General features: G+C 40.6%; 1 protein-coding gene across 2 annotated transcripts in view; it reads right to left on the bottom strand.

Moving 5' to 3' along the window:
- Positions 1–5681: 5681 nt before the first annotated feature.
- Positions 5682–27301, bottom strand: part of LOC124421779 — a 23683-nt gene continuing 2063 nt past the window's right edge. For both annotated transcript variants that reach the window (XM_046957380.1, XM_046957381.1), the window contains exons 2-8: positions 22801–25174; positions 22316–22546; positions 14732–14845; positions 14475–14561; positions 7977–8177; positions 7680–7862; positions 5682–7481 (exon numbers count right to left, since the gene is read on the bottom strand). In XM_046957380.1, coding sequence (XP_046813336.1) covers positions 6769–7481; positions 7680–7862; positions 7977–8177; positions 14475–14561; positions 14732–14845; positions 22316–22546; positions 22801–23113 — 1842 coding nt within the window. In that variant the 5' untranslated portion in view covers positions 23114–25174 and the 3' untranslated portion in view covers positions 5682–6768. The remainder of the gene's footprint in view (positions 7482–7679; positions 7863–7976; positions 8178–14474; positions 14562–14731; positions 14846–22315; positions 22547–22800; positions 25175–27301) is intronic.

Below are 27301 nucleotides of genomic sequence, written 5' to 3'. Positions count from 1 at the left end.
ATATATATATATATATATATATATATATACACATACATATACATACATATACATACATATATATATATACATACATATATATATACATATATACATACATATATATATACATATATATATATATATATATATATATATATATATATATATATATATGTATATGCGTTTATGTATGCGTGTACACATGTAAAAGATAAAAAAGAAAATAATATCAAGATGAAAAGGAACTTGTTCTCTTCCGATGACATTCAAATGTGACCTTTTTAAAACGTGCAAACCCTCGAAGCCCATCTCTTCTGTCCCTTTCAAAAACGCTCCCTTCGAAAAAGAGGAGCCACGAGCAATCAGGCTGAACCATATACACGAAAAGTTATCCATGCCGGCAAACAAATGGCGCTTGAAACAAACGAAAGACGACAACGACGTTTGTCTTTTCTTCGTGCTGGCACGCATGGAATTCAACGACCACCCTAGTATTCTTTATCCCGTGCGAGAAAGAATAAGAAGTAAGATAGGCAGAGGGTGGGACGGGAGAAAAAAATATCACTGCCGAATTTTTGTGTTGGTTAGCCAAAACGCTTCGGTTTAATGGTTCGTAAGCCTTCGAAGGGACGCGGACGCCTTGAACCGACTAAGACACTTTTCCAAGCGGAAAAATGAATCTTTAAGGTGCATGGATTTAAGAAGTAATGTTAGAAAGTTTTTTTCTTAGTCTAACCGAATGACAACTTTTTATATTCTTCATTTTTTGTTTCACTTTCAAAATTTAAAAAGAAAATTCTTTTTTTGTTATTTATACACAGTCTAAAATACAGATTAATTATCGTTGTTTAATTAATGGAAGGGCTTTGCTCTTATAAAAATCGAACCATTCAAATCCTAATCATTACGTATTGAAAAACATAAAAATAAAATAGATGAACGTTTGGTCGTTCCTCCCTCTTTTATTTCGTCCTTTCAATACGTTAATGTCAATCTACGTTAGGAGTCTTTGTCTTCGCTTCCCTCGAATGTTAAGGAGTGCAAAGGGGTTTTCACCACCACTCAAGCCCTGTACTCGAGGATGAAGCTTTATTTAGCAGATGATATTTACGACTTCCAATCCCGCGAGACCCTTCCAACTTTTATATTGTCTTTGGCAGAGTTACGCTTTTGGCGTCGAACACCACGACTTTTGGTATATACCAACCCCATCACCATTTTCTTTTCTTCTTCTTCTTCTTCTTCTTATTCTTCTTCTTCTTCTTTTTACTCATTCAAGCATCCGTTTTGCTATCGTCTCGTCTCGTCTCATCTCTTTTTCGATTTCTTTTTTTTCTTTCTTTTTTTTCCCCCGTCCGACACCAAACGGATCATTCTCCGCGATCCGGAAAGCGAACCTAAATGGAATTAAGGTCGTTCACCGTTTCTCGCGATAACACTCGAATTGTCATTCGATATTCGTGAAAGTTCTTCGATATTCTTCTTCTTTTTCTTCTTCTTCAATTTCGAGGTCCAATGGAAACCTTGAACCCATCTTGCTGATTTAACCCACGACCTTGCAAATTCTATCTTCCAGAAACTTATTTTCCAAAGATTTCTTCTCGTTTGAATTGATTTTGAAAAATGATCTCTTGTTTTTTCTTTCATATTTAAGAGGGTAGTGTATACGTTTTGTCGTCGAAACAACCCTCGTCATTCGGATATGAACAGAACAGGAGCAAACATCGTAGGTAAACATAATATGATATATGATACACGTGGAAGAAATTTTCGTCCTTTTTTTTCTTATTTATTTATTTATTTCGAACGATCGATACTCGAAGGAACTTCGAGAATCTCGTGGGTAAAAAAATGGTTTTTAGAGAAACGGTAGTTTGAACATGTAACTTTGGGAAACAAGAAAATCGTGAACGGACATTGGTCGAAAGTAAGAAAGTAAGGGTATACCATTTTTCATCGGACTAACCGAATTTGTCGAACACGAAGTTACGGCAGGGGTTGGATCTAATTTCAGGGCCATTCCGATGTATACGAGCGGCTACCCTCGCACAGCCGATAGTCGTGAACTATCATTTGTTCGAATTACATTGGGCGACCCTCGACCTTTGTATCGATGATCGTTTGTTACAATGAGTTTGAACGTGGCTTTTAATGATATCACAATGTACCATCGTTGGTTATACGAAAAATATGTGTTTCTATGAACGCGATTTTAATCGATACATATAAATAAAATTAAAAATAAAATCAAAAAATAGATTAAAAACGAAAAAAAAGTAAAAGAAAAGAAAAGAAAAAAGAAGAATTGAAATTAATAAATTTGTGGGAGGAAAAAGGAAAGGAAGAAAATAAATATACGCAGCTAGTTTCTTTGGTTCAGTTAGTTCGACTTCAAAGAAGCATCAACTAAAGAAGACCTTCCAAACCTTTTGCCTTAGAAGTAAAACCCTTTCATCCTCAGTCCACTATCAAGAGGTCCTCTTGGCCCTGGTGTCCGTTGATGGGCTTCGAGAGTCCTGATCCACTCGGAAGGAAGGGGGTGCGACGATGAAAATTATACGTACATAAGAGAAGCGGAAGGTGAGAGACTGGTACGTTAAAGAAATTAGAGAGATAATTCCTCGGACGAATACCCAATTTACCCTTTCGTCCGTACCAAGCGCCCTGGCCTTATTATCTAAAGTGCTCGGCTGGCGAAGGGTAACAAAAAATAAAAATAACATCTCTGACAGGAAGAGAGAGAGAGAGAAAGAGAGAGAGGGAGAGGGAGAGAGAGAGAGAGAGAGAGAAAGCTGTTGGAGGGTCAAGAGAAGTAGCGCCATAGCACTGGTGCCACTGGTGCGAACGAGGAAGGACAAAAACTACCGAAGGATACCTCCGACCTTTTTCTCTTCCTCTTTCTATTCTTTTCCTCCTCCTTCTTCTCTCTTCTTCTTGTTCTTTATCCTTCGTCTCCTTTCTCCTCTTCCTCTTCCTCTTCCTCCTCCACCATTTACGCTTTCCGCTTTCCACCCTTCTCCGTCCCTTCTCTGACTCGCGGACTATTCGGAACTTGGCTTGACACACGACGGGACATTGAGATGCCAGGAAAACTTTTTCGGCTTCTATAATTTATTTACAGCAGAGATATTTTCAACGCCTATCTATCTACCTACCTACCTACCTACCTACCTACCAACCTATTTAACTACCCCCATCCTGCTATTCTTCTTTTCTATTTCTCCTTTGTTTTTATCAACCTCGAAAAAAACTTGGACGCTTTCATCCGTTAAAATCTTCTACTAGAAACATTCTAATCATATAAATGCACTTCTAAAAAGTTCTTACGTTTTCCTTTATTTTTCAGATCAAACAAAGTTGATTAACCATCTATCTAGTCGATGTAAACTAAAATCAATCCCATAATTATTGACAATTTTTTTTGTAACTATGAGCTACGAGAAGGCAGAATACTTGCTTAAGTACTTACTCACGTAGAGAGAAAAATATTCTTATTGATAGAATTTCGTTTTTTATAACATAAATGAAATGACCTTACAGAGTAGAAATTTTTAAATTTCAAAGATGATTATAAATAAAATAATAGAAAAATATTTCTCTATCTTAGAGAATTTTACAGAGACGGATGACGTAAATATGTATATTATTTCTATATTTTTCTACAATTTATACACATGATTGTAAAATAGATGAAAGAAGAGAAGCAGTCTTTCTCGCTATTTTGGGAGATGAACACAGGAACATGAATACGTTCGATCGATGAATCACTTCGTACAGCGTGACGTTGACGCTGTAGAGAGGGATACAAAACGCTAGAGAGAAAGAGAAAGGACACGAAAGCAAAAGAGAGAGAGAGAGAGAGAGAGAGAGAGAGAGGGAGAAAGAGAGGGAGAGATATCGCTGTAGAGGGGTCGGATGCACCCCTTTGGCATATATGGCAACGGCAGCTCACCGGTTGCGGGTGTAGGATATGCAGGTGCGGGTGTATTAAAAAGCGGGGGTGGCTGCGGTCACGTACCAATCACCCAACAGGGATGGAGGTGGAGGTAGAGGTGGTGGTAGAGGAGGAGGAGGAGGAGAAAGAGGAAGAGAGAAGAGGGGAAGGAGGAGAAGGAGGAGAACAGAGTGGCAGTCGACGCTGCTATAGAGAGAGAAAGAGAGAGAGATAGAGAGTGAGAGGGATCGTACGGAGATGGTTTGTTCGATGAGAGGGAAAGAGAGAGAACATGACTGGACCACGCGACCCCGTGAAATTTTAATCGTATCGTCATTGGGGTAGTTTGTTGCGATAACTCGACTGGTTGGGGACGTGGACGGATTTGGAAAAAGTGTTGGGGACGAAAGAGAATCGAGAGAACAAGAGAGAAAGAGAGAGACAAAGATAGACAGATAGATAGGTAGAGAGAGAGAGAGAGAGAGAGAGAAAGAGAAAAGAGAGAGATAGAGGGGCAGGATGATAGGAGTCTCTTTTATTTTTAGGTAGGTTCCAGTGACTTTCTGTGGACTCTTCTACCGGAAAACACGTGGACGTGGTTGTCCTGCATAATGGATATATAGTGTCGTAGTTTGCGAATAATATATCCATGACACTAAACGGTTCATTACTTTCAAAGTCAAATTATATATTAATCATTATAACGTTACTTTTAATATATTCACATTAATTGATGTCTCTTAACTCGACGGTTTAACATTATTCGAATACAAGGGAAAAAGATTTATAACAAATTTTGTAAAACTATACGGAAGTCGGACCGTCATCGGAACGGATCGAAAATGTATTTTATCGAACGGCAGAGCGCGAAAGGATATCAAATCTATCGCGGAAAGCGGTCGGCCGTACGTCATACGTCCCACGTAAAACACAGACGAGTGGCGTGCGTCGACGGATCACGTCTCCCATTCTAGGCATCAGAAACACACATACATATAGAGAGAGAGAGAGAGAGAGAGAGAGAGAGAGAGAAAGAGAGAGAGAGAAAGAGAGAGAGAGAGAGAGAGAGAAGGAGAGAGAAGGAGACAGAAAAAGATTCATGTGCAGCGTGTCAGTATTATTGCTCATTTGATCCGGCATGCATCGGAAAATAATGTAGAAAATTGTTTTGCGGTCTTTTTATCTCGATTTCAGTGAATCGCACGAAACAGAAAGAGAGAGAGATAGGGAGAGAGAGAGAGAAAATATCTACGAAAAGAGTGTATATGAGAGAAAGAGAGTTGGACCAGGAGAACTATTGTATCCCATCAATCACGCGGACCTTTTCACCAAGCGGATATCGGGCCTGCCCGTTTTTGCGTGCGGTGCATCCCGCTCGATTGCAATCGCGGCGAATTATTGAATCCGCTGCATCTGCTTCAACCCAGAGGCCCCACCCCATCCCATCCATCCAACCACCCACCCAGTCCCTTCCTCATTCCCCCTCGGATTAGCTTCGGTTACGTCGCACGCGTTGTCGAACAAATTTCCGTAATGTTATTCGTAATTTTTTGAAGAAGCACGCCAATTTCACTCTCTTTCTTTCTCTCTCTCTCTCTCTCTCTCTCTCTCTCTCTTTCTCTCTCTCTCTCTCTCTCTCTTTCTATTAGCGTCGACATACATTTACATTATATTCACACTTACCTGAAAGATGATCTATTATACTCGATCTTGAAAATCCGTAACGTGTTCGATTAATAAATAAAATCAAATAAGGGACCAGACATGGAACGGATGATATTACTTTATTTGATGACGTAGATAAACAGTGAATTGTTTCTCTTCATTTTCGGGCCGATGTCACGCGTATGTCGATGTAAAGACAATTCGTGACTGACACGCGTTATGACTATAGTAATCGGTCTACTTCTTCGCTTTCGTTTATCGTTTCAACACATCGATAGAGATTATCCCGTAAAAATAAGGGAATTTTGACTCTGTGAAATACGAGTGATACAGTTTCTTATTCATTGTTGAGATTTTCTTTTCTTTTTTGGCTTTTTACCCACGTTTTTTTTTTCTTCTTTTTCTTTTCTTTTTTTTTCTTTTTTTCTTTTCTTTCTTTTTTTGTTTTTCTTTAAAGTGAATATTTAATATTTACAACGACACGAACATTCGCGATAACATCGCCCATATCGAATAAAATCAAATTCGTCAATCTTTCTAATTAATTCAGAGTCTAGCCTAGTGATAATGATTCGAGCGTGCGCAATGTAAAATAATGGATAATCGTTTCGAACAGGACAAATATCGTTTAAAAGTAATCCTCTCGCGTGTATGTTGATTATTAAATACAATAAAATTATTGCGATTCGAAATTGTCCAGCAAGAACGATCGATCGTAATTAGAACAACGAGATAGAATGAGACTTAATGAATGTTAATCGAAAATCTAATCTATATCGATAATGATGATTGGACGTTACATATATTTACATGCTATTACGAACATAAAACCCTGGTTAGTCCTCGAGTCATCGAAGTGATCTCCACGATAAAGTCTTAAAGTATTTTCTAAATTTCTTTTGATTGTTGATTCTCGATCGCAGAAGAGATAGGTTGGTATTATTTACATTTAACTTATATTAATATTTAAAATACTTGAAAGTCGCCTCATACTTAATAGATTTTAAAAACGATGGTCACATCGTATTCGATCGACGATAACGATAACATTATTTCTGGGATCGTTAATATCGCAGTAGTAACGAAATCACTCGTTTTATCTCTAACGATCGGAATCTCTTCCTTCCACGATTCCAATCATATTAAACGTCTTAAACTTATCGATAGTGCACGTTTGGTCAACCCTTTTAATAAGGTCTCCAGACGTGTCTTGGTTTGGGACTTCGCTCCCTTCGCGGTCTGATTGGCTCGATATTATCATCCTTCTTTCTGATGGTCAAATCCTGACCTACGTTCTCTTTGTCCTGGCCCTTCTTCGTACTGAGATCGACGGTACCTTCCAAACGAATTTTCACGGTATAATCATTACCAATAGATACCTCGTGATCATTCTGAATTTCAAGATCATTGAAATTTTCTATACTAGGTCGAAGAAGAATCGGTACGTCCCGAGAATTTGCATCTCTCGAAGTTGTATCCTCTAAATCACTTCTGCTCGGTGAAACTCTTGGCGAGTCTTGTTCAAGAAACGATTCCTCGCTAATCCGATCTCTCTTTCGATCTTGATCGTTCCTATCATCAACCTCTATACTTCCATCAGGACTATCCATCCCTGATCTGTTCAAAGGATCTGGATCCTCTTGATCTGTTTTTCTGTCTTCTTTCGAGCTACCTTCGGGACTGTCACTTGTACCTCGTAACTTTCGAAGTTCTTCGAGTCTAGCTTGATCTGGTCTCTGTAATCGTTGTTGAGCCATTCTGAGAGCTAGCGCGTGCCATTCAGGTTCCAGAATGTACTGTTGTGTGTGATAAAGCGGGTTGTAAAGCCATGAGGATTGAGGTAATAGTGGAGCGAATATCGATCCAAAGATCGATCCGGTTGCTCCTAATAGATGAAGACCTGCGTGAGTCGAAAGAGAAAGATAGATAGGTAGATAGATCGATAGATAGATAGATAGATAGATAGATAGATAGATAGATAGAGAGAGAGAGAGAGAAAAGGAGGGAGAGATAGAGAAAAGGAGGGAGAGATAGAGAAAATTAACACCTTCTTCGTTTTTACGTTATTCAATAGGGTAGATATTAATTTGGAATATACCTTGGAAATGCGGGTGATGTCCCGAGGGACTTGGGGTCGTAGTGGTAACCGATTCGGCCGGTGGTGTCGGTGCAGCTACGGTAGCTGTTGTTAATAATCCTGGTCCAGGATTTCCCGGTGAAGTTGTCGGTGGTACTTCTCTCACTGAGACACTGATAGGACCCAAATCGTTCCTCGTCGAATCTTTACAATCAATAAACGAAATAACAAAACGGAAGAAATGTCAAACGTTTTATCATCGATTATTCTAAAAGTTATAGTAATGAACTAATTACAGATACAAAGAAACATTCTTACCGGTGTTGGAACCAGGCAGTCTGGGAGACCTCTGTTCGATAGCGTGATGAAAGGGGTTGAAGGCCGAGCCACCGGCCGGCGGTGGATGTGCGTGCGCGTGATGACCAGGTGGTGGCGGAAGACAATGCGGTGGTAAAGATCCTCTAGGTAATCCACCCCATCCTTGGCTTGCCCCTTGTTCCAGATTTATATGTTGTAAGCCTAAAAACGTTAATAATCCTTTCATCAAATTTTATTAGAAGATTTCCCTTCTATTTTTTTCCTTCCTCTTCTTTTTTTTTCTCATTGTCAATGAGAACTCCAGATTTAAATGAAGTAAAGAAGATATATGCAACAGATTTTGATCTAAGCTACGATGAAAATAATCTCGTCTTGTTTTTATTCTCTAGGCATACTCTGGAATGATGGATATTATTTTCTTTTTCTGTTTCTTTCTCTTTTGTTTTTTTTTCTTTGTACTTTATTTTCATTTTTCCAGAGAACACGACACGGCTATCTACTTTCATGGACAGACGATCATCGAGTGGCAGGTAGAGATAGAAGAATGTTTCCCTTTGACGTAGTAGCATTCGCTTGACATGGATGGACAGTTAAATTTTTCCGGCGGTGAATAGAAAAACGATTGCTCGTTGTCTCTTTCTCGATCGTGGCCGATATTGCGAAACGATGGGGGGACGTGTGTATGAATGCAATTAAAACTCATGACATCAAAAGTTTGGTTTGAACGCGATACTTCAAAGACGCTGGACGGATGGTTAATTCGTTGGCAGGCTCTGAACTACGAGAAACGTGGAAAACGCTTAATAATGGGAATATTCGTTAGTACGTTTGGGAAGGAAAAGAAAGTATTACGAACAAATTACTATGATCCGTGTAGAGCATGAAGTAATAAAAGAGAAAGAAGAAGAAGAAGAAGAAGAAGAAGAAGAAGAAGAAGCAGGAGAAGCAAAATGGAAAAGAGGAAAAAAAAGAAAGAAAAAAGAAAACAAAAACAAAAGAGAAAGAGAGTGAGAGAGAAAGACAGAGAGAGAGAGAGAGAGACGAGGTAAGCCTCGGCAGTCATCGACACGATATCGGTTTTTCGAAAGACCTTGATCAATAGCAGATTATGCCGTCATCTGTGCGAGGCAGTTTAAAAATTCCGTGAAAGCTCCGAAGCCACGGCGCGGCGTGGCGCTTTGGCGGGGGAGGAAGAGGAGGAGTGCGCGGCGGGGAGTATAAAGGAGGGGAAGGTGATGGCAGAGTAGTGGGGAGAGTTGTCCATCGAGTGGCAGGTGGGCGTGTCGAAGGGAGCTTGCGACGTGTTTGATTGGTCTAGCCAACATTCCCACCGATTCTCTAGGTATTACGGGTGGGGATAGAAAAAGCTCGGTAGGGGTCGAAGGGGTGATTTTTAAGCTCTCTTTAAGCCGAGCTTGCCAGAGAGGACACCACTATCTCGCGTTCTACCACACTGCCGTGGCGCGTTGTGCGCGCAGAGCACGGAGTCGACGGAGCTTGCGAGAGAAGCTTGAGAGAGAGGAACTTGTAGTCCCGCTACTTTATGAGGGGATTAAGAAAACGATAAGAGCTTTGCCGGCACTGTGCGCCACGTTGGACGGCTTTGATTCTACCTTGGTGCCTATTTTCTATTCTCCGCTTTGAATATCAGACTTTTCTATATCAAGAGAGAAGTCAATGGGAAGCTTTGTTCTTTTCTTCTTTTTTATTTTCACGATTATTCAAATACTACGTTTAGATACATTTAGAACTGATATGGGGGAATATTAGATTAAAAAAAAAAGAAACAAAAGACAAGCAAATATAATTGCGCATAGAGTTTATCCATGAAAGTAGACGACTTTGAATTGATGACATTCAAAAAACAAGGAGTCCCAAAGCGATTGTAACATATTTTCAATTTAATAAACCCCCGAAAATGGTTGGCACCCTTTCCAACATAACTCGTCTCTTGGAATAGAGGTGTATGGTAGTGGTGGTAGCGGCGGCGGGCGATAATTCCGAAAACAAATGAAGACTAATGAGAGGAGGGCCCTGTGAGGTCTAGGAGTGTGCGTGGGTAAGAAAGGTGTGGAGGGAGAGAAAGGGTTTTGAAAGGGTTCAAGGAGCTGCGCTACCCTTTAAAGGGTGAGAAATGTTAAGCTTAAACGTTACGGCTATAGAGTTAGTTGCCTTTGCAAAGCGTGCGCCTACCGATGGGGAAATCGCGCTTTAAGGGATGACGTATTATCGAGTAGCGTGTTCAAAATGTGTTCGGTACTGGTCGCGCCACTTTGGGATGCGGTAATGTTACGTCACGTGTAATCGTTCGCGGGCTTTCCGGCAGTTCATTATGTGTCATTAATTTGCACTTTGGAAATCGATATCATTCAATCCATTTTCGGTGTTCACCACTCGATATTACAATAAAATAGACCCTTGGATTAACCAAAAACAGAAGTTATATTTATCGCCGACAATAACCAAATATATTTTTTTTTCCTTAATCATTTACTTTTTCATTTAAGAAGTCCTTTAAAAGGTGTTAAGTCCTTTGGTCTTTCAACGAGATAGGATACCAAAGTAAAGAGAGTAAAGCCGGTCGTTCTGGTTCCATCGTTAAGCCGTTAGAGCCTCGCACCGTAGATACATAATAAATTAATTCGCGTATTTTCCTGTCCTCCTTATCTATTCAAATCTATGCAAAACAGGCGTTAAAACGCCCTTCTTACTTCTAAGGCGTTAACCCTTGTGAAGCTCGCCTTCTCTTACCACCCTCTCCTTTCTCCATCTCTCTCTCTCTCTCTCTCTCTCTCTCTCTCTCTCTCATCCTCTTCTCTCGCTACCGTCGGTTAGATGTCTTTGCACACCCACCCTTTACGCCCGTTCTCATTATCGCGTCGCAGCAACCCCTAAAATGCCACCCTAGAAAGGTCTCTGGCACCGATCTGAGCTCTACCAACAGATATTTCCAGAAAGGACGAGAAAATTGCTGTCTCACTCATTCACACTCTCTCTCTCTCTTTTTCTCTCTTTCTGTCTGTCTATCTGTCTGTCTCTCTCTCTCTCTCTTTTTCTCTCTCTCTCTCTTTCTCTCTTCCTATCTTTCTATCTTTCTTCTCTCCTCACGAATCTACTTTTCTTTCTAATAATGACAAAGGAAACAAAAGTGCATCCTCCGATCAATTTTTAACTAAACTTATTTATTCGTTTTTATAAATATATTTATACGAAAAATAATGTTAATAACGAATGATAAACAACTAACGTGATCTTTCATATTTAAATGCTTTAGAAAATAATGAAGGATAACTCTTGTCTAGTTCGTTTCATAGGACGAAGTACTGGCGTCTTAGGATGGTTTCGATATCTATGGTAACCGAGAAGACGACAGGAGGAAGGAGGTGAATAGCAGAGGAGTGTCATTAGTTACCGTCGCTTCCAGAGAAAGGACCCGGTCACCGGACCTGATTAAAAGACGGGATACCCGGTCGAGGGACGCCTTCCGAAGACTCCTGGGGGTGAAATGTGACGCGAATTTAAAGGATCTTCTGTGATTCGACACAGGAGTGGACAGGAACAACCCTTAAAAAGGTTCCCTTTAAGGACTCACTGGCGCATCTCCTGAAGGGTTGCTCAGTTTTCTCTGAAAAGGGCTCTTTAAGAGAACCTTTACCATGAATCAAGATTCGTTGGCTTTTATTCGTATTCTAGATAAAGTATTATGCAATGCATTGTTCGGCCTTTTTTTTTTTTATTCTTATTCCACTATTATAATCAATAATATTTCAGTTCAGAGAAAAGATTTCAATGACGTTTAATATTTTTCAAATCAGTTTTCTTTCTTTCCTTGTAGGAAGAAAAATCGACGTTTGAGAGTAAATATGGATAATAAACAAAGAAAAAAAAAAGAATGGAAGGAAGAAACAAAAAGAAAAAGAAAAAAACTGTAAAAGATGAAGATGAAGAAAAAGAAGAAGCAAACAGAAATAAAAGCGAGAAAGGAAGAGAATGATCTCCTTTAAAAGAGGCCACGAATTTACTGCAAAGCGATCCAAGAAGGAAGCGACAGTTTTTAACTTAGCGCTCCTAACAATCTCCCCCAAATGAGGTAAAGGCCACCTTATTGAAACAGGGGTTGCGATTTTTCCTGTGCTCTTTCTCCGCCCCCTAAAGCGTAGGCGGTTAATTGACACGGGAGGGTAGAAAGTGGGTGGGATGGGGCCATACTAGCTTCTCTTGTTAACTCGAATCCCGACTCTCGCGATTTTTCATCCCCTTAGCAAGACTGACAAAGACGATGGCACGGCCTCTCGGGAGGCACGTGATCGGGATGTTTTTCTTCTTGGACAATCTCGGTTGAGATTTTTCACGTGGTACCTGTCTTCAAACGCATTTATTATTCTTTTTCTTCATCTCTCTTTCTCTCTACCCTCTCTCTCTCCCTCTCCCTCTCTCTTTCTCTCTCTCTCTCTGTCTCTCTTTCTCTCTCTCTTTCTCTCTCTCTGTCTTTCTTACCGAACACTTAAAATTCGAATTTCTATCTTATAAAATGAAAAGTAATAATGAAACTTTCTTACTTAAATTTATCGAAGTTGCATTCATCTAACACAATAAGGGAAAATTAAAAGAAGAAGAAAAGTCTCTTGGAAAGATATTTGTCGGACTCAGAAAAATCTTTCTGAGCGTTCGAGAAACGCGTAAAATTCGCCCCTTCTGTCGGGGTAAGCCGAACGAAATTTAATAACATCCCCCTAGTTACACCTCAATGGGCACCTTAACAACACCGATATGGCTAGCTTCTCTTTCATTCTCTCTCTTTCTCTACTCTCTTACTTCCACACGTCAATCGTCCTCTTATTTACCCTTACCACTTCTCTTTCAACCTCCAATATCTAATAAACCAGCCCTTGAAATGCGTCCTTATCCAGCCAGCGATACACCCTTGACTTCCGCACTTAGAAGGTACCACGATGACCGGCCGTCAGACTGGACGGAGGCGCAATCTATGTAGGAACGGACGAACTAGGAACGAAAGGGTTGAAAAATCTGGCGGGTACTACTCGAAATAAACCGATCGATATTCCCTTTATTTTGCTGTCCATTTCCATCGTCTGCCTCAAATACAGTATTATTGACCCAATTAATCCGACCGATTGAAAAAACTTTGTTAAGCCATTTTATCCAAAAAAATATCATAAATTAATATCTAATCCAAAGAATTCTCTAAATAGAAGTTCTTCCTCGTTGACATTGTTCGATTGTCTTCTTTGTCGTATACTGGATGGATACGTTGCTATTTGTGCTATACCTTAATAACTAATAAACGTTGAGAGTAGAACGAACAGTTCGACGGACGTGACCTTTTCTTATTGGTTAAAATTACAATGAAACGGTCCGAGGGTAAATTGAAGTTTTAGAGAAATCGGGTGCGGCAGTGCTCGGTCCTTGATTGAGTAGAACAGTTATATATGTTGGTGAAAAGAGAGAGAGAGAGAGAGAGAGAGAGAGAGAGAGAGAGAGAGGAGGAGGAGGGATTGGCCGGGGAAGAGGTAGCGGAATGGTTGGCGAGAAATCGACGGCAGGACGGGCTAACCTCCCCCGCCGCACTACCCTCGAGGGCAGAAGGGAGCGAAGCTCCGTTAAGCCGCTTATCATGCCGAAACAATACACTGTCGGTGCACCAGTATCAGTACCCGACCCTCGGTGCTCGAGGCTAGTCCCATCAAAATTTCGAGCTCCGAACGAGTTTCAATGGAATTCGAGCTTTCGGGCTTGCCCTGTCGAAGCAGCTGCAGTTCAAAAAACATTGCGCATTTGCGATATCGTATAGTTAATCACGAGAGAGCTTCGTGGGAAGGGAATGCGATCTGATTTCGAACGGGGTCGACGCGCTTAATGGAAAATTAAGGATTTTCTAGAATCGAGAATTGGCAATGGACTTTGATGTAGCTGATGTGAGAGTCGAGTCAGGATCATTGTATGAATTTGAGGGGGAGGGGGAGAAGGAAGAAATAAAGAAAGAAAAAGAAAAAAATAGAGAGAAGAAATAAAATAAAAATAGTTGACGAGAATAGATATTCTCGATGGATACATGATGTCGAGTTTAAACCGATTGAAAGGAAAAGGCAGAGTTCGCCGCTAGCGTCGGGAGCTTAATCAGAGTCTTCTCCACTTAGGCGCCCGTAGCAAAACTCAATTTTGAGTCTGCGCCTGCCGACGCTCAATTTTGACACCCTTCCTAGCCACGAAGTCGGGCAAGTAGGAAGACGGATGAGGGTGGGGTACGATGGGATATTGGGATGAGGAGGAACGGAGTCTGCTGTCGTAGAAGGATGAAAGCGAGGATCCTGCCTTCGCTCGGCTCGCGAGAGGGTGCAAACTTAGTTATCCATCGACAAGGAGGAATTCTGAATGGCCGAGAAGGTGATAGAGACCGGGGGCAAGTACGAGACACGCTGAAACTCCGAGTAACGGGACGAAGGAACGCGTGGCTTCGATTAGAGAACACCCACTTACCGGACAGCTTGAATCCCAATGGATCCTGTGGGTGTCCGAATGGGAACGGTCGAGGTCCGAAGTGAAATGGATGAAAAGCTTGATGCCCTGAAACGTGATACGAATAAAATTAGTCCCGATCCTCCTTTGTCATTAATTTTCATTTTTTAAAGGCTATTACCTAAAGAAATTTTACATAAAGAAATTAACTTAACTTTAACATTATTGCATAGTAATAAGATTGGATTGCCTACGGTAGGTAAAGTCGAACGACTCACTTGTCTTAGACCTTGGTTCTCTGGGACCATCCACGGTGACCTTGATCGCTTTCGATAAGGTGGCTACCTGAGGTGGCGTTGTTTGCAACATGATGGTTAGGGTAAAGCTCTTCCCTGAAAAAAGAAAAGGAAATAAAGAAGGAAAGAGCGAAGATGAAAGACCGATGAGTCGGAATTAAATAATTATCGCTTGGTGGTAAACGGAGAGAAGAAAAACGGATCGTTTCCACAAAATTCTCAGGAAAATTTTATCTCATAATATATGGGACATTAAAAGTCATAAGAGTAAAAGAACAAGCAATCTTTTGGTTTTCTCGCTTTCCACATTTCTTCATTATTTAGGTTTCATTCTACCGGCCACGAAATTACTATCTCTCACCTAACAGTCTCGTTAATTTTTTAAGAAATCACATTCACGTCGTACCTTCCTTCATTCTTTCTATTCGTCAGTGAAGGATTCTCGATACTCAAAAGGGTATTTTTTATCGTCTCCCTATCGCTATCACGGAAAACGCGTCCGATGACGCCCGGAAAAGGGCGGAAGGGCGATGCAATTCGCTCGTTGGAAACAAAACACAAATGTGCCGGAAGTAAGGGGTGAACGAGTGGCGCCACCGTGTCGACATTCGACCACCCTTCTCCACCGAATCGTTCTGGATATGTTAATGTCGTCGAGCATTAAACGTTACCATCAGAAATGACACTGATCGTCATATACGATGTTATCCAAAAAAAAAAAAAATTTGAACAACGTCAAATCTATGTTGTAACGCACGTACACATACACATACACACACACAAACAAACACACATACATATATGTATATATATAAAAGCATTAAGTTCTACATGAACAACTAGGAAAAAAGTTTACGAGGGATAGAAGAGAGAGAGAGAGAGAGAGAGAAAAAAAGATTTGTTTCCACAAAAGCAAACAAAGTACTCGCTCACGCTAACATCGTGTATGGTTTAGAGCAATGAAACAGGAAGCTCGGCAGGTTTTCCTACCGTTACTGAGTCAAGTAGTACAGCTTATAATGGAGTTGCCAAGCTCGAGCGTACGAGTATATGCACGCTTCCGGGGGTAGTTTTATTTTATGGTGCCGAGACCAGCTTGGTAAACGAGTTGGTTTTTATGGTGAACCACGACATTTAACCGGCTTACCACCGTCGCCAAGCAAAATATTCGAGTGGTCTTTGACTTCCAACGAACGAGTATGAGAACTTGCCAAAAGAGAGAAACACAAAAAAATAAAAAAAGAAAAGAAAAGAAAAGATATAATACCAACTGTAGATTCAATAACGTTTAACGTTCGTTGGATATCTATTTATCTAAAGAAAGAAAAAAAAAAAAAAAGAGAGAAAAGAAAAGAGAAAAAAGGAAATAGAAAAGAAAATTATTTGCAAATGAAAGATGACGTTTAAACGGAAGGCAAAGCAACGAGAGGAAAGTTTATTGCCAAGCCGTATGGTGTCAAGTCCGCGAGGGCGCCGGCAACACGAATCGAGGGTGATGCCAGGCATTTTGAGGGTGTTTATGAGGCATTATGTGTAACTCGCTGGAAGAACGATCCTCCCTCTTGAGGTCTATTGCCCTCCAACTACGTGTACGTCTAGCAAAATTGTAATTCATTCGGCGCGAACCCAACGGCGAGGACAACGATGACGAGATTTTTACGAACGTTGAAAAGCTTACTTTCATTTATCACATTTGATTCTATTTTTTAATATCGTTTATTTGAATATTAAATTTGTTTATTTCTCTTCTCTCTTTCTCTCTCTCTTTCTCTCTCTCTTTCTCTCTCTCTCTCGCTCTCTCTCTCTCTCTCTCTCTCTCTCTCTCTCTCTCTCTCTCTCTCTCTCTTGTATCTGGCTTCACGATAGCTCTACATCCAACATTTATTCGCAAAAGCCGACAAGAATTTGCACACCAGACGTAACATTCGCGTTCTCCCTAAGTTTGCTCTTGGATCATGCAGCGTTAAAAACTCCCCTGTTTGCTGGCGAGCCAAGCGCAAAGGGGCTAGTACCTACTACCTCGGATCGTTATTTCCGAATGTTTGTCGTCTTTTAAGATTCTGACGTTTTGACTAGCCGAATCAGGATGGGTCAGACAGGTCTGATAAAAGGTAGACCGATTGACGTGCATAGTTAAAAAAAAAAGAGAAAAAAAAGAAAAAAAAAAGAAGAAAAAGAAGAAGACATGGATGATAACGCGTAATAGACTTTATCGGGTTTATGAATAGAAGAGGCGTTTAAAATCGTAAAGGGAAAATTTTGATAAAATCAAGAAAATTAGCGGTAACGGAAGAAATGATTTCAGTGCGAAAATGATTTAATAAGTAGTAAAGACCCGTCCAAGTTGAGAAGGGTCGACGTTCGTTTTCAGAGACCTTTTAAAAATACTCCCTTAGCGTGTTCGGTCGAGGGAACAGCTGTTGCGATCGTTTGCTCTTCGGACGAACGACTCTATATCGGATCTCGACCGAATTGCCTCGGAGAACATGGTCCGAGCATATTTATAACATAATCACGATTACTTGAGATTTAATATTAACAATTAAACTCTATATTTATCTACTCGAGATCTATATTTTTCAAACGGAACAAATTGATATTATCCGAATAAGAACTGATCATAATCTCCTTCGCGTTTATTTGGCATCGTCATTCTTAAAACAAGTAAGAACAATTAATCGTAGGATGGAAAAGTTTTGTCAGTTTGAAAGATAAAGAGAGAGAGAGAGAGAGAGAGAGAGAGAGAGTAACTCTTGAAAAGAGGTAATCCGTTCTTTTCGATTCGTGAGGAATCGTACATAGACGATACCGGAAACGCGTGAGAACGCAGTAGTACTATTACGTTACGTCGTATTCTACGACAGGGTCAGTGAATCTCGTCGACCACCTCGACGACGTTTTTCCCAATTAAAAATTAAAAAATCCAGTTGCCAAGAGCGGCATAAGGGATCGCGGGTAAAAGAGAGGAAGATAGAGATAAAAAGAGAGAAAGAGAGAGAGAGAGAGAGAGAGGGAGAGAGAGGTAAATAGGGAGAAAAAGAAAGGACTGGACTCGCATGGTGGATGACTGCGCCCGAGTCTTTCTACCGATTAAATATTATTTTTCGCTCTGGTCTCCGAGCGACATTTCTACGTAACGACGACGAATCCGTTTCTTTTTTACAGACGCTAATCCTGCGTTTTCTGTGTTTTCTTTCGGTATGTATATATATATATGTACATGCGTGTATGTGTATATATATCCTTTTCTATCTTTCGATCTCTTTGTTGTTACAACGAGCACATTAACGGAAACGCTTCGACGATCGTATAGTCCTACGAAGTAGAAACTTTTCTCGCTTGGCGACAGCCCTTCCGATTATCCGTGAATGTATTCCTTCCGTCGTGTTCGAATCAGCCTTCTCCCCTATCTCATCCCCAGTTTTCACACACCAGATATAACATCCAGATGTATCAGGATGCAAGATCTCGAAACGTCCGAGCGTGAAACAAACATTAATTCTTAACACAATTCTTTCTCGAAGGAAAACGTGAAAACGAACCGTTAGTGGAGGTTGGGAGAGATTGGGGGAGGTTGAGCGAGATTGGGGGAGGTTGAGGGAGATTGGGGGAGGTTGAGGGAGATTGGGGGAGGTTAAGGGAGATTGGGGGAGGTTGCTCCGTTAGATTCGTCGTCCAGCGTTAGCGATATCATAGAAAGGGTTGAAAGAGGAGGGGATAGGTCCAGGGGTGTTTCCGCCGGGTGAATCGCCGCGATGATCTAAAGCGAGTTCCTCCTTCCATACTCGAGCCGTTCGGATCAGAGCTCCACGAATCGAGGCGAGGGATTCCATTGCAGCAGGACATCGGTCAGGATCTGCCTGTCGATAGTCCACGTTTTCTCTCGCTTTTTTCTATCTCTATCTCTATCTATCTCTCTTTCTATCTCTCTCTCTCGCTCTCTCCCTCTCTTTCTCTCTCTCTCTTCCTCTCTCTTTTCTTTTTTTCTTTGCTCTCTTCCTGCTCGTACCTCGGTCGAACCGTCATAAAACACAGGTAACTCCGGTATTTATGTCCGTCGTTTTTACGGGCGTCGTTGGGTCGAACGTAGGGACACTATGGATATATATCTACATATGAAGAGAAAGATAGAGAAACTCACTCGTTCACTCACTCACTCATACGCACACACTTAACTACGTAGTACACTACATACACATACGTATACACATATACGTACAAATAGGACGATGAGAAGACCGACGGCGCGTCTCGACGCGAACGGCCCGTGACTCCTAGCAGTCGGAGGTTGACGCTAATCCCTGTCCGGGATAGCAAAAGGGGTGGCCGAGTGATATACGCCCCTGCGCCGGTATGATAATATTCCTCCACCCACGAACCCTCTTCCTACGCTCTCTTTCTCTCTCTCTCTCTCTTTCTCTCTGTCTCTCTCTCTGTCACTCTCTCTCACTCTCTCTCTCTCTCTCTCTCTCTCTCTATCTCTCTCTCTCTCTCTCTCTCTCTCTCTCTCTCTCTCTCTCACCCTGTTTCGCTCGACGTACATGCTCGTTATGCCCACGCGTGCGACGAGACATCGACGATATCGCGCCCTAACATTCCTTTTTTTATACTAATTTTTCAACAATTTCTATTACTTCCTATAAAATACCTTTACTTCATCAATTTTTTCACCTAACGTTTGCTTTTCTTTTTTCTTTTTTTTGTTTTCTCTTTTATCTGCCTATAAACGAAGTTCACTTCTTCAATTTCTCTCTCTCTCTCTCTCTCTCTCTCTCTCGTTTATCCCGTATGCTACGCGAGAGAATTTTGTAAAACTACGAAATTGTAAAAGAGACGCCAGAGTAGGGTGCTATTAAAGTCCGTCCATTATTTACAGCTCGCGAAAATGAAGTACAAAAGAGAGCTGGCACAGAGCGATGCCGAATCGGTCTTGATATTTCAGCGGGCGTCATTCCTGGGCAATAATCATTTATCGTTCAGATTCGTGATATTAAATTTGTCTCACAAAAGCCGCGAGCAAGGATGGACCAAATATTTGCCTTAAAAAAAAGACCAGTCCATTCTCATATCCCGCGCGGAAAACAACAACTGGGAAATGAAGTAGGAAAGAGATAGATAGACAGATAGACAGATAAAGAGGAAGGGAGAGAGAGAGAGAGAAAGAAAAAGAGAGAAAGAAGGAGAGAGACAGCACCTCGCAAAAATACACGCGAAATCTCCGTATAAAAGGGTGCGAGTGTAATTATGCGCTATGTACGACGAACTCGTCGATGGACAGTCGACAATTTCTCGTTTTACTTAACAATCGTGCGCTACGATGTAATCATTTCATTTTTATTTCGTGTAACAATATTTCAGAGAGTAAATACGTAACAATATTTCATTGTCGCAGTGTATAAAAATATTTTATTGCAATACGTTTACTTTCGTACAAAAATATATTCTTCATTTATTTCATGGAAAAAAAACTTAATAAACAAAACGAAATAAAACAAAAAAAAAACAAAAAGGAGAGAAAAAGAAAGGTAATAAAAAAAGGAAATAAAAAAAAATAAAATAAAAAAAAAATAGAAACAAAAGTAAAAAAGAGAATATCTAATCATGTGTGATCGAGAGTTCAGTTTCGCGAGAATAACGGAGAGATCAGAGAAGGCGATCTCGCGAGCAAGGTATCCACGTTTAGCGATGCACTAACGATCTTGAATGATCCACCTCTACCATAAAGGTTATAGAGGCAAATCGTTGCGTACCGACGGTAGTTAAGGGCTGCCCGTAATACAGTAATGAGGGCTTACTGCCATGGAAACCAAAGCCGCTTACAGCCAACCACTCTACCTCCGCTCTTTCACGTAGGCACCTACCCATACTACTCGTCTCATCGTTCCGATTTCCTACATATATATATATATATATATAGATGATGTATATATATACATCCTCATCTGCGGCTCTCTCAATGAAAAAAAATCTAGAAACGACTAGGAAAGTCGACGATTGTTATCTGAATGAATCTTTTGCGAGCGATTTTCTAAAATTTTTATTTAATTTCTTTCTTTCATTTTCTTTTTTTTTTCTTTCTTTTTTTCTGTTTCTTCTCATATTTCCATAAATTTCTTACTTCATTATAAGACTATCGTTAATAATGAAGAAATAAATTGTAATAAAAAGTAGAACGATCAATTATATTAAAACCACATCGCTTAAAAAACCAGTCCAACTCTCTACCGAAAAAGGGATGGTGTTTCGGCCTAAGGAATTCCCAATATCGCGGACCCCGCAATTTCCTTTTCCAATTTGCCATAAACAAGTCGAACAGCCCCTCGTTAACAGGCTACGCTCGCGACTGCTCACTTGAAAGTTCGACGTCGCGAGATCGTAGAAGAGAACGAAGGAAGCTCAGTGGATTGAGTTTGAAAGGTGGTAGTAAGGGATCGGATCGAGGATTGAGCTGGTGGTGGTGATGATGATGGTGGCGGTAGTGTTGGTGGTAATGGTTGTGTGCAACTCGGTCGAATTAAAGGAATTAAAGGACGCCTCGTTTCTCGTGTCTTTCTTTCTCTTTTTATCACTTTCCTCTCCTCTTCTCATCCCACCGACTTATCCATCTCTCTCTTTCGTTTTCTTTTACTCCTTATTTCACCCTTCTCGTAGAAAGGACTGTTGGAAAGAAAAGAAAATCAAAAGAAAAAGAAACTTTGCTCTTCTACTTCGAGCCGAATCGAAAGGTTCCACTTATTCGCGATTTTCTTCGAGATGCGCGCGACGTTTGCATTAAGCGTCCCGTAATGGTCGCGATTATTAGCGCGCATTATTCAGGATCTCTTCGGAGACCCATTCTTTTTTCTCTACTCTAAAATTTTTCATCTCTTTCTGTCTGTCTTTCTATCTCCTTCTTTCTCTCTCTCTCTCTCTCTCTCTCTCTCTATCTATCTCTCTCTCTCTCTCTCTCTCTCTCTCTCTCTCTCTCTTTCTCTCTATCTATCTCTCTCTTTCTTTTTTTCTTAGGGAAAGGAAAGGGAAGAAAAGGAACGATGAATTATTGATACACGGAGAAAGGGAGAATTAAAAAATCTCTAGATCCAAAATCGCGCGAGACGGCACGCTTTGCTACTGCTACTGTCCCGTGGTATTCACCCAGTGAATTAAAAATGAAGATTCGAATGGTCGTATCGTGGTATGGGACTTGCTTTTTGGCGGTGGAAAAACGAGGCCATCGGTTAGGACCACCCCTGTCTTAATGTATCTTTCTTTTGAATCATTTAAGATCTTACGTTAGGAAGGGTCATTTAAAAGAAAAAATAAAATAAAATAAGAAAGAAAAAAAGTACGGAGAATGGAAGAAATAAAAAAAAACGAAAAATGAATCAGTACGTTTAACGAATGTTATTTTTCTAAACAAATTATTTCAGATTTAATATAATTATTTTCTAACCGTTTTAATATTTTTAAAAAACATATATTGAATTTAATATATATTTTTTCTTTTATAATTATTTCAAATTAATGTAATTATTTTCTAACTGTTCCAATATTTTCGTTTAACGGAAGTCAATATATTTCACTTACCTCTGCCACTTCTACCGACGAATCTAAGATCGTTGAATTTAGCAACTTGATTCTTCATCAGTGCGGTGGAATTCCGTAACTCTGCGCAACAGTTTTCGTCGTTGCCCGCCCGTACGGTGACCAAGGTGCCGTCACCGACCTCACCAAGTGCCACTACTTTGAAAGCTACCGGAAGAGTCTTGTTTGATCTCCAATGCGACGGTAGAACTGTGCATACCACGTGCGGACAACCTTTTGAACAAACAGATAGTTTTATTGATCTATTTGTCATCGATATCAATTAACCACTTGACCACAAATGACGAGTCCAACTTGTCATTATAATCTAATGACAAATTATACAATAATGAGATTGAATCGCCACGAGATTTTTATTAATAATCATATCGGTATTAAAAAATAATTAGAATTAAATAATCAATCAAGAAGTTAATCGTTCTTCGTTTAATTTATTTTCCTCTAATTTTTAATGAAATATAAATTACCTGTTCGCACAAGTTCTCCAGGATGTTCAGCAAGCAAACCATCCAGCGTCCTTTCAGCGAGTAGATCAGCAGTGAGTGCATAATCAGAATGATGATTACCGCTTGTAGAACCTTGAGGAGGCACGTCGTTAGCTAGGTGCATTCTTCTCCTCGAGGAAGAGGCCCTAGTCCTACGTATTCTCGCTCCACCGATTTGATTCCCTGGAATCGCTTGATGTCCTTGATGATCACCACGAACCGATCTAGGATCGGGATAATCTAGGCCAGGAGGCCGATCTTCGGGACGGACAACATCTCGCGAAGGATTCGTCATGAGAGCAGGATCATCAGTTTTTTCTTACTTCGTATAAGCAAAGATACTTTCTTTTTTTTTAACTAGTGATCACTTGGTGAATACAATCGATCAAATTTAGGATCTCTCTTATCGATATTTAGGATCGAGGAATAAAACGAGAAGAAGAGAGACTAAGAGAAAGTGAAAGAGAGAGAGAGAGAGAGAGAGAGAGAGAAAATGAGAGAAAAAGAGAAAGCACGCGTTTGATACTTTCGATCGAACTGATAACCCTTGTAGATCAGGAAGAACGCATTAAGAATGATAGCTTCTCTCGAAGGAAACAGATTTGTTGGCTTCGGAAACGAATGCCATACAGAATGCTGCTCGGTTGCTCTTACTTGGCCTACGAACCCCAAGGATCCTTTGATCCTTATTTCATTATCTCGCTTTGGGAGAGGAGCATCCGTTTGCAAATTCTTCCTCCTGTCTCGATTGCCAAGTCGCGGAGAAAATTCGTTTTATTGGAATCGACAGGAAGTACTACCCTCTCTCTCTTTCCTTTTTTTCTTTTTTTTTTCTTTCTTTCTTCTACTACTGTTACTATTACTTCTTCTTCTTCTTCTTCTTTTTCTTCTTTTTCTTCTTCCTCAAACTTCCTCCTTTTTTTCTCTCCTCTCGTCTTTATCCCCGTCGAACGATATACAATACTACCGTCTTCCTTTCTTCGCGATAGAGAACGCACTAGAGAGACGGTCCGTTATTACTTTTAACTTCCTTCCCGTCGTTAAATCGTACACTTCGAAATTATCTCAAGGATCGAGAATATCCCGAGGCATGGAAGTTCTCTACACTTAAATTCGCCCGCGTTCATGAGTTCCAACGAAACATACAGTTGTCACGTGTATCGAATTGTGAATAAGTCCGTCGAGTTTACCCTTCCCTTTCACCAATTGAGAACGATAATATTCGTTGAATACGAAAAAGTGAAGAAAAAGAAAAAAGAAAAAAAAAACAAGCAAATGAAAACTAGCTAATAAATGGGTTCTTTTAGAAAAAGAAAAAAAGATCTTTTAACTTGAGAGCAGTATAATTGTTTTATACACTTGTTAAAAACGTTTCCCGAACACGACACTACAAACGAAATCACTTTTTTCCTTGAATAATGAATTGTCATTTGATTCGTTCAATTGTGCGATCTAAAAGATTTCTTCATAACGATTATCAAGATCCTCCGATCCAAACGGTAATGTTGTAACTCAGTTGTGTGATCCAGCAGAGAAATCAGAGACGAAGTGAGATCTTCGTAGGTCGTCTTGATAACGTTTCTCGAACTGCTGGCAAGGATGACGAAGGTAGTCGTTCACCTGGCGATACCTCGGCGGGTGGCAGCGGCAACTTGTACGGGGTAGGATAGGGTGTTTAACTCGCGCGGTCTCGTTTCGGTTCGGCGGTGGAAGATGGCGGCTTCTGCGGTGGAGCCGCGCGGTGTGGTTGCGGTGTATTTTTGAGGCTGCCGCCCCCAGCCACCACCGAGACCACCCCGGGTAAACCCCCTTCCTCCGCAGCCCGTCCCTCCACCTCTTCCTCCTCCTCTTCCTCTTCCTCCGCGCCGCCACCACCCCCGCCAACCCTCTCGCACCCCTAAAACTCGCTCTGGTGGGGGATGCTTTTTCCAAGCGGTGGGGAAAAATCTCTCTTTCTCTCTCTATCTAGCACTCTTCTCTCTTTATCTATCTCTCTCTCTTTCCTCCTCTTCGCTTTTCTCCTTCTCTTCTACTATTTCTCTCTCCCTCTTTCTCTCTTTCTCTCTCGTTTTATCTCTTTCCCTCTCTTTTATATATCTCTCTCTCTCTCTCTCTCTCTCTCTTCCTCTCTCTACTGATGCCAGCGATGACGCCTCACCGGATGACGCCAAACGTCCTCTTTACTCTTTACTCTGATCACCGTGTGATGGTACCTTGATTCTTATTCTTTTCTTTCGACTCTTCGAACTTTTATTACGATTCATCTTCGTTACTCCAAAGTTCCCGATGTCTCGGATAACCTCGAATGTCTTCCTCGATGATCTCCATGAAGATTCTTCTCATTCCGTTCTAACTTCTACATATCGATTATGATTTCTCTTTATCTCTCTCTCTCTCTCTCTTTCTCTCTCTCTCCCTCTTTCTCTCTTTCTCTCTTTCTCTCTCTCTCTCTCTCTCTCACTCTTTCTCTCTCTCTATCTTTCTTCTTTTCTTTGAGTTTTAAAAATACAGGAATAGATTGATTATCGATATAATTTTCTGATTTCCGACGACTACTATAACCACCCGGATTACTCTACATTTGATCGTTAAAACGCGGATAAGTATCTCGAAAGCATATACAAACGATCACTCGCTCATTACATAATTTATTGGTAATAATTATCATCGTCATTGCCTTTTGGTGATACTCGAAATGATGGAAAGGGTTGTGGACTGATTTACGATGGGTTATATTAAACATATCGACGGATCTGACCGCGTAAAACTAAAATTAACCGTCGTCATCGTCATCATCGTCATTCGTTCGTTCGTATGTTCGTTAGTTCGTTTGTTCATTCGTTCATTCGTTTCGGATAGTTAATAAGAACTATTCGTAATCGACCACACGATTTCTATATTAATCGATTTCCACACGTTCTCGCCGATATTAGATATCTCTTATTGGTTCGTATATTTAGCACCGTTCCATCGAGCTAATTACTTATTCCATTATTATCGATTATATCGCGACCTGCCGTGAAATCACCGCGCGGTTACGCATTTTTACATCGTTAGCCAGTCGTTTTATTTGTCTTTTTGTTGTTGTTGTTGTTGTTTTTGTTGTTCTATTTTTTTCGTTTTTTTTTTCAGAGAAAAAACCGAACACGCAGTAACACATCGTAAAGCCGCGATCACTGGTTCGCTCGTTTGTCCATGAGTACTTCACTATACTCTATCTCTCTCTTTCTCTCTCTCTCTCTCTCTCTCTCTCTCTTTCTCTTTCTCTTTTTCTCATTCACGGATTTTTAAACAGATCAACTCGTTCGATCTTTCAAATCATCTACTGAGAGAATCTTTTCGTTCATTCGTATAGTTCGAGAGGAACTAAAAAAATCGTCCACGTGTCCTTTTCCTTTAACGTCGACGACGTCGTATTATCTTTCTTTCCCGTCTATTCCTTCCTGCTTCCGTCGTTCAACGACCGCCCCGCCGCGCGAGACTGCGAAACGACACTGTGAAGAAAGGGAAAACAAAGACGGCAGAAAGGCCCCCTCATGTAGTTGCGTTTAGCACCGAGTATATACCGGGGGTTGCGCGATGCTTGGGGCTCCTCTCTTCGAGGGTGCAAGCTGTTGAACGAGCAAGCGAGAGAGAAAGAAAGAGAAAGAGAAAGAAAGAGAGAGAGAGAGAGAGAGAGAGAAAGAGAAAGAGATAAAGAGAAGGCAAAGTTGGGGTGGAATATTGGAGTGAGATGACTAGAACAGAGAAAGAGAAAAAGAGAGAAGAGTGAGTGAGAAAGAGAAAGAGAGAGAGAGAGATACTTTCTCTTAACGTCCCTTCTCGCAATAAGTCGCCTTCAAGATTCGAATACATATTATAAAGCTAACACCGTTCCTAATGATTTCTAACGCGACTCGACGTTAAATCGTAGATTTACGAGGACCCATCCAATACCGTCGCTTTCCGTTCCGTTGCGTTACGTTACGTTACATTGTATAGCGTCGCCCTGCGTTACGACGTTTTTTATGTAATCGCATTTACGTACGATTAATCGTTTATCTTACTTGTTTACTCACGAGGCTCGATTTATCGCCTTCCGGCTTTCGCCGATAAATAACCAAACAAATGAATAAATTAATGATCTATAAAGCGAAAATCTCGTGACATTGAATCATATTGTACATATTTTGTTTTCTCTTTCGGGATAGTCGAAAATTATTTTGATATAAAAAGTAAGAAACAGATACTATCACGATGCGATACTTTATCACTACGTTCTATCCTTGATTTTTACGACAAGTTTTTAGCATCTTAATATGCGAGATCGAATGGAACTAAACGAGAGACCGTGCGAGACGCGTCACTTTTTCGAGCGCTGACAACGAAACTATCGATCATGACGTATCTATAGAAGAACCCCTAAATGAGAAGAGAGAGGAGTCTCGAAACCCCTATATATATATATTAACCCCCTATATGTATATATATATATGATCCAGCA

This window comes from Vespa crabro, chromosome 2, assembly GCF_910589235.1.
Source record: "Vespa crabro chromosome 2, iyVesCrab1.2, whole genome shotgun sequence".
Classification (NCBI taxonomy): Eukaryota; Metazoa; Arthropoda; class Insecta; order Hymenoptera; family Vespidae; genus Vespa; species Vespa crabro.
Note: the sequence above shows the minus strand (reverse complement) of the source record. Positions and strands in the feature narration are given on the sequence as shown.